At 42.6% G+C, this 18789-nt stretch overlaps 1 protein-coding gene across 1 annotated transcript in view; it reads right to left on the minus strand.

Moving 5' to 3' along the window:
- b4galnt4a (beta-1,4-N-acetyl-galactosaminyl transferase 4a) overlaps positions 1-14168 on the minus strand; it is a 156943-nt gene extending 142775 nt beyond the window's left edge. The window contains exon 1 of the mRNA XM_023284670.3: positions 12600-14168. Coding sequence (XP_023140438.2) covers positions 12600-12927 — 328 coding nt within the window. The 5' untranslated portion in view covers positions 12928-14168. The remainder of the gene's footprint in view (positions 1-12599) is intronic.
- Positions 14169-18789: the final 4621 nt, after the last annotated feature.

The following is an 18789-nucleotide window of genomic DNA, read 5'->3' on the forward strand; positions in this document are numbered from 1 at the left end:
AGAAGGGCCCGAGAAAAAAGAAGGAAATAAAGAGGGACTCCAGGAGAGAAACAGAAAATAAGAATGTGGAGGAGGATGTGAAAGGAGTACGGTGACATTAGATGTACAATGCTCTCTCTGTCACACCAGCTTTTAAGAATGTCCTCTGTGTGCCATCATGTAAACGAAGCCATTAGACAGAGATGCAAATATGCAATGCTGGGCAAAAGTCAAGGCAACAGAAAGCCCATTGATGCTTCACGCGTTTCCTTAACCTGCTGTCCTTTGATAGAAATCATTTCCAGGTAATTAGCTTTAGGTACTGTAGCTTTCTTATTGCCTCTATATCTTTTAAGACTGTATTTTTCCCACTTCTTTTTGCAGGGTCTGGTACAGTGTTGTTAGAGGAGCTAGCAGAGGGGAAAACCATGAGCTCGACTCGGGCTTTCAGCATTGATAATCCACCAAATTAGACATTCAGGTCTCAGTGGGACTTTTTGTCCTGGAGGAAGGAATTTATAGCGGTGCCCTTGGCAGCAGTCATCATCAAGCTAGATTGGAAAACCTTTCCTGATATACTGGACGTGAGACAAAGCCAACGGAGGCTAAGAGGTGGAGTGCTGAGATTTAAGAGCGATAAGTGATTTTCTCATTGGGGGTCTGATGGAAAAGATACCAATTGGCTCCAATCCATCCTAGGTAATGCGTAGAGGTCGAACCTGTAGATTAGAGAAGTGGCCTTTCCAGGACATCCTGCCAAGGTGGAGGAAATCCAGCTGGGGCAGTTAAATATTTACTCTCTGATCTTACTGTAGTGGCCAAAAGTGCAGCTAAATGTCAGATTTGTTTTCATTGTAACCACAAAGTTTCATCAGCAACAATGATGTGCGGTGAAATATAAGTTTGGGAAGCCCAAAAAAACGTGTAGGGGGGGCGCCCGGATAGCTCAATGGATTAAGCGGGTGACCCATGAACAGGGGCTAGTCCCTGACGCAGCGGCCTTGGTTCGATTCCCGCCCACGGCCCTTTGCTGCACGTCTTCCCCTTCAACTCTTCTCCCTCCTGTCCTGTCTGTTTCCATCACCTATCCAAAAAAGGCAGAAGGCCAAAAAAATAACTTTAAAAAAAAAAATGTTTAGGGAGCATAACTTGAATGAGAAGTTTCCTTAATCCCAGCATTTAAAAAGATTTTACCTTGTGTTAAAGTTTGATGTTATGATGTAATCCTCTGAACCCCAAAACTTTGGGTTTGAAAGGTGTGTTACCTTTTTTTTAAATGCTATTTATCAGAGCTAGAAACTGTAAAAACAGAAGGAATCATTGGATTTTCAACTTTGGAATGATCTTTGAAGTAACCATCAGTTACAATGCTGTTTCCATGGAAAACTGAACAAATCTAAGCTTTAAAATCACAATATTTCATCCAAGTCACTGTATTTTACATGTTTCGAATGCTCTCACCAGGTTGAGCGAAAAGCAAAAAAACAAACAAACTGTGAAGTCATTAATGATTCAGCTGCGAAAATTCAGCAAAAAATTCAAACACTTTGGGCTGAACTGGGCTGCAGTGCAGGCAGTAGTGCTGTAGTCGAGACCACCTAAACTGAGACCAAACATGGCCGAAACCACAGGGTACCGAGACAAGGCCAAGACTTTGAGGGGTCGAGACCGAGTCAAGACCGAGACCAAGACAAAGCAAGACCGAGTCGAGACCGAGACCATATTAAACTTAACTTAACCATTTTATTCAGTACTTATTCAATATAGTTTTTAGGCAAGTGTAAGGTTGCCTGAAATACTCTTGTCTGCAAAGACAAACAACCATTCAACATGGAACGTATCAAACAAATATTTAATACTTGCGTCTTCATTTTTGTCTTGTTTTCAAAACAATATCAAGCCATGCACAAATATGTACAATTTTCTACAACATATCTTAATCTAGAACAGTAGCCTCTTTATTTCTATTACACCACAAATATTTCTTGCTTGATAAATCTGATATAACTGAACTTGGGTGAATTTTTTTTTAAAGGTGTATTATTGTAAAAGAAAAAACCTGGAACCACTATTCCATTAAATAGAAAGAAAAAACAATGCCAAATATCAGCATCTAAAATGCAATGAAATATAACATGTCAATATATCTTCAAAGAGGTCAGACACTGAAAGGCCAAACTACAAGTATTTCCCTGACAAACTGCTGAGACAAAATACTTTGTTATTCAAAGCTCACCACCAAGGATAGACACATGAAAGGGTCGTTTATAAACACTACAAACAACATGGCCCTTAAAAATTACATCATGGGAAGTGAGTTTAAAGTAGAGTTTGGTTGCATTTTAGAAGCATGACAGACTGCAACATTTTGTGACCTAAATGTGCACGATGGGGTCTCATTATAATGCGCCCTCTACTTATACACATATTTATTTTAATTTATATTTAAGTTACACATTTATTATGCAATTGTGTGTTTTAATTCTAAAAATTGGCACTAAAATTAAGTGTGTACATTGCCAGGCCAAGTTGCATACGTGAGATGGAACTTTTTCATAGACAGGGTGCATAATTTGAAGTGGACACTCCTCTGTCACATCAGTAGCTCTCATCCAAGTGAGCAGCGGTACCGCGGTATGTGCCGCTATGTCAGAGCTAACATTAGCTAACATTGATGGAACATAAACAAAGCGTCATGTAGCCTGTGTCTTTATCGTTTGTGAGAAGCGCAAGGCCAACGTAAAACACTACCACATGCCTTTTCCCTATATATACATGTACACACACACACACACACACACATATATATATTCACACACTACAGCTTGCTAAATTTATCTTGTTCGCTTCGCTAGCGCCATGTAGCGTTAGCTTACCTTTCTTTATGCTTCCTCTCCAAGTGTCGATAAAAGTTTGATTCCAGCCGCCTCAGTAAGCGTTGCGTTGCAGAATTTGCATATAGCGCTGGGTTTTCTTTTTGACGTTGATTTACAGATAAACTGTTCATGGTTAGAAAAGCCAAACTTTATTAACGCAGAGTTAGCTGACATCTTTCCCAGGGAACGGACTCCTTCTTCCGTCTCCCGCATTAACTGTAGCGGAGTACGTGTGAAGAGGGGCGGGGTAGGTGACAGGTCACAGCCCGTAAAAATCATCCAAATTAAAAATCAGTTAAGTTATTGGTTACATTCGAGGCGGGGAGTTTTACATCCAATCACAACAAAGCTGTTACTGAACAAATGAGACAGTTGAGAGGTAGTTCAGTGTTGTCGGTGAAGTCATGGTCTCGGCTGGTCTCTCAGTAAAAATCGAGTCCTCTGTGCCCGAGACCGAGACAAGACCGAGATCTTCAAAAAGTTCTCTCAAGACCGAGACCGATCTCGAGTACTACAACACTAGCAGGCAGTGTTTCCACAGAGCACACAGAAGACAAGTATGGAAACAAATTAAAAATGTAGTTAATTAAATACTTATAGTATGTAAATTTGTTTTAGTGTCATACTGCGCAGAACCAGACATTCTGAAGTTCTCTCTATTTCTTATGGTTGTGCGGTTTCCACAGAGATGCCAGACTTTATATTGCGGTCCACGGAGAGTAAAAATGTGACAGAAGCAAAAATTGTGCAGAAACTGTTTCGGATTCAAAGGATTTAATGTGTTCATTGCATTGAAAAAGGGCTGCAAGGACACATGATCTATTACAGTAAACAACTTAACATGCAAACACATGCTAAACACGGCTGCAAAGGTAATGCAGCTATACGTAGTGCATTGAACCACCAAACAAATATAATGCAACCTTCACTGAAAATAAAAAATAATATGATGGTTACTGTGAAGGACTCCCACTTAAAATAAATTACTAATCAGTTTATTAATTTTAGTATCATACAGAAATAAAAATAACAGGAAGTATTTTAAAAATACTGAAGCTTTTAAAATGGCATTCTAAATAAAATGAGATGAATAAAGCTCTAATCCTTTAACCGTCAGGTGCTCATTTTGTTTACTTGCTATTTGCTACTGAACTTGATGTGCAGCAGCTTGTTTCTTTCTGCATGCAAATATTCCCCAAATGAAAGTCAAACTCTTAAAAATAAACCGAGGCCAGAAAAAGCTCTGAAAATGAACTCACTATGTAAAAGTCAGCAACCACTTTGAGTGATCAAAACATCAATAACCACGATTTTCCGCTTTATTAGCCGATACTGACTGAATCAGCCGAAGCAGTTTGTTTCAAAACTCGCACAAGAGGGAAAGGGGAGGAATTAAAAAAACAGGCTACAGAGTTAAATTAGCAAGCAGATGTTAAAATTCAGCGCACACTGCCGGGAGTCCACTCAGAGCAAACACGCACAGTTATACAAACACAAACAGAGCACCAGAGCAAACTGGAAAACTTTCCATTTTCTCTTGAATACCTTTCCTCATGACTGGCCACAATAGGGAAAAAAGGGAACAGTGTTTGACAGCCCTCAGAGAGAGATGCCGCGCTCCTTCACAAAGCAGCTCACACGGTAATCAAGCTGCCGAGCAGGCCTTTGAGACACAAAACAAAAGAATGACAAAGTGCAGCCCTTGTCCTCTCTGCTGCTCTCTCCTCCTGCCTCCTCCGACACTCCTACGCTTCACACAGAAGAACAAAAAAAAAAAGATAAATATGGATATCGTCAGATGGAAGAGACAACTTGGAAGATAGGTGAGATGGAAAGAGACTTGGTGGAATGTAAGACGGGATAAAAATGCTGCCAGAAAAAAAGAAGTCAAGGAGGGAATATATATATACCGTTCAGCTCAACTAAGCAAAATGCAAAAATGCTACAAGAGCCTCACATTTGGATGCTGTCAGCAGGGGAGCGCCGTGAGACCAACTGTGGAGCAGTGGGGAACCTTATCATCACCGCTATCACATTCTTGGTGTTTTTATCCTTTTAGATATAAAGGCAGATATAAAGCGCAGGATTTGGTTTTATCTAAATGGCAACCAGACATGTTGGTAAAAGCCCTGAAATGTCAAAGTGAAGAAAACCGCAAGCTCTCCCCCTCACTTTTTACTCAGCAAAGCTTTCATAAATGAGACGAATTCCTATCCCACCTCCAGATCTGGTTCCACAACAGTGTAAATATTCATAAGTGTACGCTGAATAGTGAGAATGTGCATGACAGTGATTTCAAAAGGAAACAAGGGTGAAAGGGAATACGAGTGAAAGCTACAGAGAGCGACGCACACAGGGACAGGCAAGCCTCGGTCAATTTACTCTCTTAAATCGAGTGTTTCCATTTTCATGCCTTTTCAGTAGAGCTGTTAAAAAAAAAAAAAAAACAACCCACAAAGCTGATTACGATGGAACCAACACCTCCACTTCCAAAAAAAAAAAAAAAAGTCAGCCTCTTGCGTCTCGGAGGTTTATCTGTCCCTCTCCTTCTGATTCTTTGTCCGTCTTTGTCGCAAGCCAACACAGCCTCGGGGAGAGGTGACCTTTTCCATTAACCACCACTACAGAAAGCTCATTCTAACAGCAGAGAGCATGCAGACACACACTCTTTGATGATTGATTGAAATCCTGCAAGGTCTGGATCACTTACAGTAAGGCAACACCAGAGCTGATACAGCCCAACACTGCATAGAAATCCTATGAAAGAAAATCCCTTCTGCAGAGGTGGGAGTAAAGAGCGGAACCAAGCACAAGCATGGGGGGAAACTGACAAATCCCATCATGGCAGGGATCACGATCGTCTACAGTCGATACTCCCACCTGACATCTGTCTCTCTAGCTCGCACTCTTTTCTCTGTTTTCCACTTCTTAAAGCCACCGACTCACTTTTTTCTGATTCACACTCCTTTCCTCTCCCAGCAGTGTCCTAGTAAATTGTCCAAACTATGTGGGTTTTTATGAGTCTCTACTGAGGAAATTGCTCTTAATTAAATCGTAATGGCATTGTTTAACAATGTGATTGCCACATTATTCGACACCCCTGCTGTATAAGCTGGCTACACCTGAACGGCTTCCCTCCATTAACGCTATCCGATGTGTACACATTTCCACGTACTGTACAAACAGATTACACTGACAGCCTGTTGGAAGGGGTTGGGGTTACCACGAGTCACATCCACATCCTTCCCCCGATGCATCCTGCTGCATGTCCCACCTGTTGCGTGAGAAGGGTGTCCTTCTTCTGCCTTTCCTCCCCGTCGCTCCTCCCCAAATGTCTGCCTCCCACCACCACCTCCATTCATAGCAAGTGTGCCAGCGGGCAGACAGTGCCATCATTCAGCTGCTTCCTCTTCTGCTCGGCTAAACACTGGGCCTAAAGTGCAGACGGCAGCGAGAGCGGGGAGGTGTGCGCTCACGGACACATGCAATAACACAAACAAACTACATCACACACACATTTCCTCACCCTTTTTACACAAAATCTCTCTCTGTGAGTCGCGCTCGCTTACTCTCTCGCACACGCACCGACAAAAACCTCCTGCGGCAAAAGCTGTGGCACGGGGCCAGAGCTCTCATTTGCATGGGGCAGAGCTGGTACCTTGATGGTGGCTCGTTAGGCAGGCCAACACAAATTTCATTAACCCCGAGGTTAACACACTCCGGACTTGCTTTTTTTTTATCATTGTTTATTTTCCCCCCACACTTTTACTGACCTCTCAAAGCCAGATCTCTGTTCATTTCTCAATCCTGTGTCCACATCCGTTAATCTTACGTTTCGGGAGACATGAGATGCACTGTGGGTATGTGAATGGAACACATTTGCATGTGTTAAATATTTTTAAATCTGTCCAGGAGCACACAAAATGCTAAATTTACCAAATGAGAGCCAGAGTTTGCACTTGACAACCTGCATAATGAAATCAAGGCAAATGTATGTATGTGTATATACATAAGAAGCGGCATTATTTCCCCCCCTCTGTTAATCCTTCTGTGGTCTCCACCTCCACAAGGCAGCTCCTGCAGTATCCTAAGCACATCGGGGATGCAGTGTGAGTTGTTACGGGGACATCTATGGAATTACCCAGAGAGAGAGATTTACTGAGTTGGTCAGATAAGCTGTGGGGCAGATTCATGGTTGAGTCGATGACAGTCCCCACCCCAGCTCCCAAGACACAAGCTAACAATAAACCGACTGCCACATGTGTTTATGATGTCAAACATCCAGCCGCTGTGGCTATAAATACATTGAATTTTATATACAATTATTTTTCAGAGATAGCGAAGACAGGTGCTCAGATTATAAGATTCAGTTTTCAATTTTATGTTTATATTCTTTATAGCATCCAGGTCTCCGCAGCAATGACTTCCATCTGGAAATATGTGCTCGTACAGTTTTAGGAATATTTCTCTTAAGCCAGTCAAACATTATGACTCTAAAGAATATGAATCACATTAGTGCAGCTAAAATGTTTTACAATTTCTCCTGATGAAAGGTGCTTTTTATTCCCCCACAGTTTTCTTCTGATTAACAGAGCTCTCCCACAGACTCAGGATTCCTAAGAGGGAACAATTGTTAAAAGCTACACCGCCCACCTGGGTGCACACGTGAACATGCCCAAACCACTCCGTCGATGCAAACTGCACCCTCAGTGGACTCTGCTAAATTTAACTCTGTCAGGAACGCACCTAAGATATAACACACAACTGCCTCTGCAAATGCTTTTTTACCAAGCAGGCAGGGTGTTCATATCTGCTCCTTTGGCTCTTTATTTTTTCCCCCCATTAACTACTATCAAAAGTGCACATGGGACAACAGGCAGCTGCATTATTCACCAATCTGAAAAGGTAATTGACGATATTCACCGTCACATGAATAAATGATGACATGAAAAGGTTCTGTGAAGGTTTTAAACACTTACACACACCAAGGTGGTGTCTGTTACCATTTTGCCGGAAGAGTGGTTCTGGCCGGGATGAGGCTGACCAACCGTGAGAACCACAAGAGCTAAAATTAGGGAAAGTGACATCGGAGGGCATGGTTACCATGACAGCAAGCCAGCCTTGAGGATGTCGCAGCCGAGACACAACAAGCCAAATCCAACTTTATACCAAACTGAAACTATATATCCAAGTGTTTGAATGTGAGTGACTCGTTTTAGCTTTCTCTCCAGGGATATTAATACAACACAGTGACTCTGCATCCTCAACTTCTGTCTATTTTATTTTTAGATTCTCGGTGGATATTGGATGCTTCTTCAAAAACCAATGAATGCACTGGTCTTGATAAAACAAGCTCCAAACACAACACGTTTCTCTCCCATATGTCGTCTCCATGGGCAACCAAGCAACCAATCTGTCGAGGCCCCTGAGACTTCCCCTCTCCGACTTCCTCCTTATCCCTTCGGAGCGGTGATGAAAGGAACGGCATGAGTGTACTATGTGCTATTTTACCAATATGGATATTTGTGCATTTGCGCGTAGGGGTGGTTGAGTGTATGCACGTGTGCGCTTTCACTTGTGTAATCATAGCTAATCAATAGAGGCCTGTATGCAGCAGCCAGCCGCCTCAGTGGACCTGTTGATGCTGGAAAACAGGGGCGCTGCTGTACAACTGGGTGGTCACATAAATGTGCTACTCATCTAATATGCACCACGGTGCTCCCTGCCAACACACTTCCTCATTGAAATTCTGATTAAATACGACCAGTCTGGCCGGCGCGCAATTGGAAAACTATTTAATTACACCTTTTTGGCTTTCCCCATGATCATAGGTGCAACAGCTACTTTGTGCTTTTAAAGAAAACATAAATAAATGGCCTGAGTGAAAGTGACAGATTGACAAAAGTTTCATTGGTGCTGCTCATTCTCCTGTAATTTTATTTCTCTGATGGCTCTACTCATAAATAAGAGAGCACTGACGGATGTGTCAATGATACAGACCTTCATGCACAAAGCAAATAAACATTGGTCTGTTTGGGGAAAAGCCTCCTGGCATGAAGTTTCTTCTTCAAAGGGTGGGAAATAAGTTGAGCTACGACACTTCTGGAAATATCTGCTCTCTGTGCCCAAATAGTAAAGTTTTAGATTCCTCACTTCACGAGATACTCTTCATATATGCCATCAGTTTGAAAATTGGAGCATTCTCTCCCAGCTCCTATTCCACTCGCTATAAAATCATAAAAAGGTGAGTGGACTGCCCATCACCATTCTATCATCAGTCTATCACACACTTCCATCTTGTACTGAATAATTTAGCGGCAGAAAATGATGGTCCATTTCAACACGGCTGTGGCTGGCTTAGTGCTCTGAATGATGACAATTCAGAGCCAAAATGGTCTGATGACACTCCTGCGTGATTGATTTCTCTGCCGACCAACCGCAGTGTGAATAATGACCACATACGACTTCTGAGTAATGATGTGTCCAGCAGCCTATTCAGGAAAGTGTGTAAACTGATCGTAATCACACAGGTTCCAGTATAATTACTCTGAAAAACATAGTCTGGGTTTGCAGCATCTCGACTCATTAACAGCCAAATTTTCACTAGCAAGGCAAAACCCGACACATTTCTATTTGAAGCTCCATCAAGGCCATCATCACCTGCTTTCCTTTTAATGCTGCACCCAGAGTCTCATCAGACAACCAGACAGGCTTAACATTGCAATCTCAGGCTTGAATCCTCACATTTTGGTCTTTTCTATGGTTCTACCAGGATGCACGCTTCTCCCATCATTAGTCACAATTAGACAGACACAGCCTCAGTAGGGCACTTTATGCCAGAATGTTTATATTTCTCATAAGTCCACTGGTCATGAGCCAGTAAGACATTATCTGGTGGATGAAGAACTAGCAGCAATCTGTCTGATACGTGTGCTCGCTCAAGGAGAGGATTTGGCTGCGATGAAACTCATTTCCTCCAAAATAGAGACAAGTAAAGTTTGACAAATTGTCATTTCATATTCAAATATGGGAGGACTCGGGCCAAAAATGAAATTACATTATTTCTACCTGCCCCACCTCAGTGCTAGGAATCAATGAAGGCTCTCGCGTGAAGAAGGAGAAAAAAAACTGCTAACCTGATATGAATATTTACACACTTCATGGAGCCCCATTTCCAGTAATGGCTACAGCTTACTTAGAAACCCTTAGTGCGAGAAGGGACATGTTATTCATAAGAGGTTAAGTGAGTTGACCTGCTCAGATGCCTGCTAAATGGAAGACAGTCAATTAGACACACAGACCGGCACAGCACAGCATAACAGCTTCCTTCCTCACCAGACGAGTCACAAAGGCGGACTATTAGAGGAATCCTAAAAATGAGGAACATGGTCAGAAAATATCACCGTGTGGCGGGGTGTTTGATTTCAGAAAATAAAAGAGACGGTCACTGTGTTGGGAAAGTTAGCACCAAAACAAGCAAAAGACAATGCAGCAAGAGCAAAAATCACAAAAGCTAAGGAATGTAGCAAGGATGCTCATTATATCGTTGCAGCACCGACATTGCAATGTGTGCATGCTTGATAGTCACATGGCAGGAAGTGCAATGTGAAAGAAGGCAAAAAAGTCATGCTACTTTTTTTTTTGGCTATTTGATACAAAATGAAAAATTCACACCATTCTCATCTTCCAACACTACTCTATGAGAGAAGTTTGATGTAAAGGTTCTTGTTTGCACAGATTTTGTTTGACAGGCTCCACATGTGCACAACTAAATTAAATGTGTAAAAAAGACTATTTGGATTTAGAAAGAAACCGTTTTAGGTAAATATTTCGGCTACAGAAAGCATGATGATGATTAAAAGAAACAGTTGGCAGAGTCTTGCAATTGTTGCATCCACACAAGGCGAGACAACTAATTTGTTTGACCATTTACATAGCACCACAAATCAAGTTTTTAAAGTCATCTGGTGAAAATGCTGCAGATAAAATACCACAATGTCGTTTTTTCCTCCAATGTTGTGCAGCCCTTTAAAGCACCACAGAAGAGGACTGAGAATGACTTCATTACGTCAGCTTCCCTGGATATACAGGGGGTCCTCGACTTGCGTCGCAGTTCTGTTCCTATGGCCCGACATAAGTCAGAACTCCGGTGAAAATGCGAACAAAGCCGTTACGTGCATCTCGATATCGTTGTAAAAGTCATGAATACCAATGACTTTCATGCATGTATGAGTCATTTTACAAGAAGACAACAGAATATGTTGCACTGTTTTTACAACTTGATCTACTTGTTCATGCTTGGGAGTCATAATGAAGGGCAAAAAAATTTGCGAATGTAGCACAATCCCGACAAAGCCAACTTATAATGCTTTGTGATGACATATTCGTCCGCTTCGCTCACCAACTAGTTCCACGTAATGAGTTCCCATGTAATGACGAAATGCCGTAGGTGGAGGATGACGTAAACCGAGGACTCTCTGTATATGTGATGCACAAGCTGCAGATACAATATCAAGAGCACCTGTGCACAATGCAATACAATAGCCCTGCAATGAACTCTGTCTGAGGCCTAAAATGTACAATTGTTTGTTTTTTTCACTTTCCATAAGAGACACCTGCCACATACATCCAGAGCAGAATCCTGTTTGCTTCACAAATGTGAATTTCATAGCAGAGATACTGATAAAACCCCACAACTCACTTATCTGCAGTTACTGAATGAAACAAACCTGTCTTTACGATTCAAGATTCTCATCATCAGAAAACTATATGCAGTCTGTTGCTGGGAAAAAAAAACCCCGGCTGAGATCAGAGACAAAGAAATGATCCCTGTGTGTCCGTCAACTGTGTGTGCATGTGTGGGCGCAGTGTACACTCTTCAAGGACATCATAATCGCCGGGTATCACCTTACACAGACAGCTGGGGGAGCAGCTACACCATCAGCCAGTGTTAAATCTGTCATGTGGTGTATTACATCCAGCGCTTAGGATCAGTGTTTTTCTTTTTACTACCACTGCTCCCGTTACACTCAGCATCATCCAACAGCCAGCCACCGCCGCTGTGCACAGTGGAGGAACGCAATCAAGTCTTAGTAATGAGGAGCATAACAGCAGCAGGTGGAAATCTGCCTCATCCCCTGCAATGTCCACCGCACCCCCATTAATAGTTTTCCAAGGCTGACTGTCACGCCTGTGACCTCTGAAGCCGTCTCCATGAGTAGCCCTTTGATTATTAATGTTGACAGTCTGGCTTTTGGCCCGGCCTGAGACACTCTTTACTCAGCCTGGAGGAAGAAACTATAGTTAATTTGTGAGACATGCTCGGTCTGTGTGTTGCTCCTTCTTGTGGTGTAGCTGCTCCTTATCCATCACAGTAGTAAAGCGAGGAAATATGAGAAAGTCAATAGGGCAGGGGAACATTCATCTTAAGTCTGTCCAACTGGCAGTTTCTGTAATGTTTATGCATCTCTAATGTTAAAGCTGATTCTATTCCCTGTATCTGCTAGTATGCTGACTGTGCCAACTTTAAGGTGGGATCATCATTCTTTACGGCAGCAGTGATTTCATCTCAGTATTCCTTTAATATCCCCCCACTGTGGCTTTATAGTATTGTTACCTTAGTTTAATCTCCAGAGGAGCCCCTACAGTGTTCATAAAAGGCATTTAAAGGGCGTTTAAATGGACCTATAAGGGAACGTGATCCATCAGGGTGAAAGAGAAGACAAACTTTAAAGCTTTCTCTACCTTTTCCGTAGTTGAAGTGCAGTTTGATGGTCTTGCCCTGGTTGATGTGCAGGTAGGTGAACCACACTGCGGAAGTGAGCAGCACCAGCAGCAGCAGGAGCTTGAACTGCTTCCTGATCTTCTTCACGGGGAAACGCAGCATCCTTGCTGAAACATCATCCGGTAGCCGCCCGGTAGATTGTCGAAACGGAGTCCGGAGAGAGGTGGGTTTGCTGCGTCGCGTTTGTGTCGGATCTACTGACGGACAGCCACGGGCATCCCGGGCAGCCTTGGTGCGTAAACAGCGAGTGTTGACTACAGTCCCGAAGCGCGTCTCATTCCCCCACATCCACGGGGTGACAGCAGCAGCAGCAGCGCCAGACTCGTCGTATCCTCAGATCTGGGTCCAAACACCTCTGTGGCAGTCATCGCTTATGAATGCAACCCACCCCTCTCTCTCCCCGTGAATAGCGAGGCTTGTAAACAGGCTTTCCCCCCCGTTTAGCAGAGGCGGCTGAGGAAAGCAGGGAAAAGGGCTGCAGATCAAAAGCCGCTAAGTTCAGCTAAGAGTGAGACCGAGGGAACAAAATAGCAGTCCGGCGATAATCTACACAAATCCCCTGAAGCTGAAACCCTTGCTGACACCGCGACGCTGATTATTTTATCGGCTACTCAAGGATCATCCCCAGCCACGGGGTTTTACGCAAAGTAGGCATCAAAAGAGCGAGAGGAGGAATGTAGTTTCCACGCGGAGAAGGCTGCTCGGACTTCTCCACAAGGATAATTTAGATTCCAAAATGAGCAGAAATGAAATTTAAAGGGCCGCCGGTGCCAGGACTGTGTTGGTAACCTGACCAGGAGAGGAGAGCTGAGGGCGGCAATCGGCCAAATGTCACAGCCCTGTGCGCTCCATCTATTGTTGAACACAGCTGAAACGGAGACTCTGGCGTCCAATCGAGGTCAGCGGATTCAGATGGAGCGCGTTTTTATTTAAGTGCCGGGAGAGGAGGGGCGATCAGCTGTCATCCTGGTCCTCCGGTGGGTTTGGACGAGTAAATATTAAACGGCGTGGATCGAAAGCTGCTCCATGGCGGCGTAGCGAGGGAGATGTCGAATGCGAGCTCCAGAGGAAAGGGGGTAAAACGGATGTCCATGTGCTCCGGCTGCTCCGTCCGCGTTCACGGCAGGTGCATTTTCACCCCAGTTCTCCCAAAGTAGCTGCACCGTCCGAGGCGTCCACCATGCGTGCGAGAGAGAGATCACAAGCAAAACACACTCATCTGGATTCAAACTAATCAACACTGATGCGCGTCGCCAGCAGCCAGCCTCGTGTTGTTATTCTGTCATGAGCTTCTCTTTTTTCTTTCTCCATTAAAACGCCGCGATAGCATCGTCAGAACCCGCCTGTCAGCGAGCGCAGGGAGGAGAAAAGCACCAGCCGCGCTCCGGGCGGGGTGACGCGCAGAAAGCGGCAACAAACTGTGACATAACCGGGGGAGAACATGTTATTTTGTTTTTGCTACAATGAAACACGTACGCGCAGCTCCCCTTTCAATGCACAGCTCAGTACGCCCATCAATTGAGCATCTTAACGGCGCAGAGCAACCGAACCTGCGCGCACGGAGGAGTGACAAGCCCCGGCGTCCAATCGCAGCCCCGCAGAGGGGTCACAGGAGGCGGGACGACTGCGTTTACCCTCACCGTTGCTTGGTAGCCCACTAGTCTGATCCACCGTCCAATAGCCTGCAAACTTGTGCAGCTTTCTCCCACTCAATGCTCCCATTTTCAACTGGAATCTCATGGCCCGCTAGTGTTAATTAGATGAGCGATGATTAGTCATTTTGCAGGTAATGGAGAAATTACGCAAAGAAATGAAGCCCCTGGAATAGACTGTGGGCGATTAATTGAAACAGAAATCATCTTTTAGTGTATTTTTAGTCTCTAGAAAGTGTTAATTTTCTCAACATTGCAGTATTAATTTGTCTCAGGATTGCCAAACATCAAACATTTGAATTCCTCAGTAGTGGGAGTGCATCCTCTCTGAAATTACCACATGATCTAGGCTATTTGATCACTTATTTTTTGACAAATCCAAATGGAATTCAGAATGCTTTTTCAAGTTTTTTCAACTAAATTAATTGGTGTGAGGCAGTGGACATAATAGTTTTTGTGAAAAGTGTAATATTTCAAGAGAATGTTTCAATAATCACAGATTAACTTTACAGCTGTCCATGAATTGTGTTAGAAATGATCCAGATAGAAGATACTGCAGCCCTGCCCTGCACTGTGGTGACGCTTTTACGCACTTGACTGCCGCCTACTGGTTAAAAGATAAAAGCACAATTTCTACATAATCGAAGCAGCACTTTATTGCGTAAGCTTTGAAAAAAAAAATAAAGTTTTTATGTTGTTATGTTCCATCTCACCATCTACAAACTTTGAAGATATTTCCAGAGTGTACAGATTTGTGGCGATTCATTTGTATAAATTTATACTATAAATTATTTATACTATACATTTTCTACTTCTGTGCCTTGAAATGTGTAAATACTGTATATTGAATTTTAATTTCAGTTTTATATACTAACCTCTATTGTTAATGTTACTAACCTGCTTTTTTTGTTATTTTATGTTGTATGTAAGCTGCTGAACACTTACATTTCCCTCGGGATTAATAAAGTATCTATCTATATTAGAATACCTCAAAAGACAGTTTTTTTTATTTGACTTGTTCAATCATTGTCCTATTATCTGCTATAAAAATGCCCGTATTTGCAGATTTATTATGGGCTTTAAACACTCAAACGGTTTTCATTAATCTGTCTTCATTTGGGGAATGTTAGAGTTTGATGTTATCCAATACTACTCACAGGAAGAGTTGTGTAACAAATTCATAATACAAGGTAAATCCAAGTAGGTTTCGAGTATATCATGTACTCACAATTTGCTTTTCCTTTTAAATAAGTCTATTCAAGGCAGGAAATATGCATACTAACGCAGCCTTGACTCTGAGCGTGGTGATGTTATTCGCCCACAGTGTAATGCATAAAAGAAAATGACAGATCTTCTCACAGGAGGGGAAAAAAATACCAGCTATTTGTCACGACTGTACCAGTGAATCCGAGTGCAGACACTGAGGCAGGAGGCAGGGGAACTGGTTAACTCACCGTTTGATTAGGAAACAGGCAGGGTTTTGGGGAGTCAGCTGGGATGGAGAGAAGGTTGGAGAGGAGCTGGCAGGGAAAGCAGGAGGAGGCTTGGAGAGGTCGCTGCAAACCTGGAACCGAGTCTTGGGCTGTTAGCCTGAGGTTTGGACAGGGCCTGTTTGTAGACAGAGTTGATGATAAGTTTAATTAAGATGCTAAAGTCACAAAATGTCTTTCTGCATGGAGTTTGCATGTTCTCCCTGTACATGTGTGGGTTTCCTCCCACAGTCCAAAAATATGCTGAGGTTAATTGATTATTCTAAATTTGCCCGTAGGTGCGAGTGTGATTGTTTGTCCTGCTTTAAGTTACTGTGCTGTTTTTAAATTATTTTCTTGTTTTCCTGTTTACTGTGAAGCACTTTGGTCACCCTTTGGGCTGTTGTAAAGGGCTATACAAATAAACTTTGATTGATTGTGTGGAGTTTACATGCTTTCCTTATGAATGTGCAGGTTCTTTCCAGGTGCTCTGGTTTCACCTCTACAGTCCTGAATGGTAGGTGAATTGATGATTCTAGTTAGTTTTGCATAGCCAGACCATTCTGTGCTGTAGAATGGTCTTCTACAGCACAGAATAGTCTGGCTACACCTCAGTATCATTCCGCTATGTGGGAAAAGCACTGGCTCATTTGTATTTCTTTAAATCAATCACCATTGTATTGAGGGGTGCTAAGCCCAGAATGCAGCAATGGTGTTCCCTCAAAGTAGTGTCTGCGGAATTATTTTGGTTTAACATTTGCACAAAGGGAGGTTAATTCACTAAAGAAAATCTGGCAAGGCTGACTCACTGCTTACTCCAGATCCTTGACAAGTCTTGAATATTTTCAGCGCGGTAGGTTGCTGGCCCCAGTGTGTTTGCTGTTGTTGGTTCCCACAGGGAAAGAGAGACTGAAAATGGTTACATATAGACAGAGGAATTGTGGGAGGAATCCATGAGAAATGTGAAGCCAACCCAGGCTTATTCCTGCACTCCACATCCAGTGAGACAAACCACGAAATGGTTAAGTATGTTGACTAACTAAAAAGAAAAAACCTCTGCTATACTATTTAGGAGTAGATACTGCATAGAGTTAACGTACAGCACTGGGACACTGAGAATATTAAAGGTATAAATGATCCTGCACTGGCAGGTGTCTTCAAAAAAAGGATTTAAGGAGATGTCAGTCATGCATAGCCTGACTACACCCACACAGCCAGGAGAAGATGTCAAATCAGCAGACTAAATACCTGTGGGGGCGAGCTCTGGGTGTAGTCTGCTTTAGAATGCAAGAGAAAGAAAGAAATGTGTGAAAAGGAGAATTTTATATAAACCTCTACAGAACATATATTCCTTTCTAATGCAATGGGGGGGGGGGAAATGCATCAAACATGTGGTTTATCCCCAGTTGGATATGTGTCCAGTCATCCAATTGCAGCTATGGTAAGCCACTGATGCCATTATGAATCTGGATATTGCATCAATAGGACATGGACCCCGGCCTATAAGAATATGACCTCAATTTAGTTTGTTCCAGCTGTGCCTTCTGAATCAGTTGGACCACAAACCGTAATCCTCTGTCTCCGTGGATTAATAATGTAATCTTCAGAGCAAACACTGAGCATAAATGAAATGCTTTGGTATTCATCTGCGCCATATTGAAATGAATGAATGACCTCGGCCAACATTATTTACGCTGAAACAAAAACTTCACAGCATTCACCTTGCCCGGGCTGTTGCAGGAAAAACTGAAGGTATTTCATCACACACACTGGGCTTGAAAGTCATCCAAAGTCTGTAATCAAACAGTTTCATGCACTGTTTTTTTTTATTTTTTACTCCCCTTCCTTCTCTCACTTGGCTGCGGGACATTATCACAGGCGTTTAGGGTTTCTGATTCTGATCCTCTTTACATTTGATCATCTGACTTGTATTTGTCAGACTGGAGGCAGAAACAAGTCTCTTTTCTACCCAGTCGATGAACCTGATATTGTGTCTGTTTGTTCCTCTGTTATTTGTTTCACTGAAGGGCAGGCAAGCATCCAATGCACAGTGTAGATCAGGGGTGGGCAATTAATTTTCATATGGGGCCACATGAGAAGCTTTGACGGTTGTTAAGGGCCGGACCAGTACACTGAAAAGCTCTGCTCAATATATATTTCAATAAAAACAGTAAATGAAACAATACAATGATATAATGAAAATGCGGAACACAGAACACAACTATTTAATGAAAGATTTTGTTTTTTCATTCAAACTATGACTGCTGCCTATTGAGTTGTAGATATTTACTATCATAAAGACATACTTAAAATGTCAAACTGATTTTCCAAGTGCTTTAATTACTTTTCAGCAGTCACTGTTTTTACAAGCGAAGTAAGTAAGCATCACTCAGAATTTATTCTACAACAATATGACCATCAGCTGGCAGAGATTTGAAACTTGTCAGTTTTTGTTCATCATGAACGCTATGAGGTGTTGTCAGTTTTTCTAAATATACATTAAGATGACCGTGAAGCATAAAGAAAGACAACAGTTCCCCAATAATCTTACAGCAATGTTCAATATATCTCAATAAAAACAGTAAATGAAACAATACAATGATGTACAATGCCCAAGTCTTGAATCTCTGCTCTCAGATCCCAAACTCGTTTAAGCACCTTGTCCAGGCTGAGCCATCTGACAGCTGTCTGGTAACCAAGGTCACCATGTTCACTATCATCTCCTCCAAAAAGACAACAAACTAACCGTAATTCAATGCTCTTGCCCTGATGAAGTGAACTACTTTAGCTACAACATCAGTCACGTGGTTGATTTTCAGCGCTGACTTACACAGCACCTCCTGATGTATAATACAATGCAAAAATATCAGTTTCTGTTCTGGGTTTATTTCAGTCATTTTATCTTGCATCCGTTTCAAAAGTCCAACATTTTTCCCTGTCAAATTTGGACAGCCATCAGTTGTAACACAAACCAAATTCTCCCATTTTAGCCCCAGCTTGTTCATGCGTGTATTTACCTCAGTGAATAA

The sequence above is a fragment of the Amphiprion ocellaris genome, chromosome 3 (assembly GCF_022539595.1).
Source record: "Amphiprion ocellaris isolate individual 3 ecotype Okinawa chromosome 3, ASM2253959v1, whole genome shotgun sequence".
Lineage (NCBI taxonomy): Eukaryota > Metazoa > Chordata > Actinopteri > Pomacentridae > Amphiprion > Amphiprion ocellaris.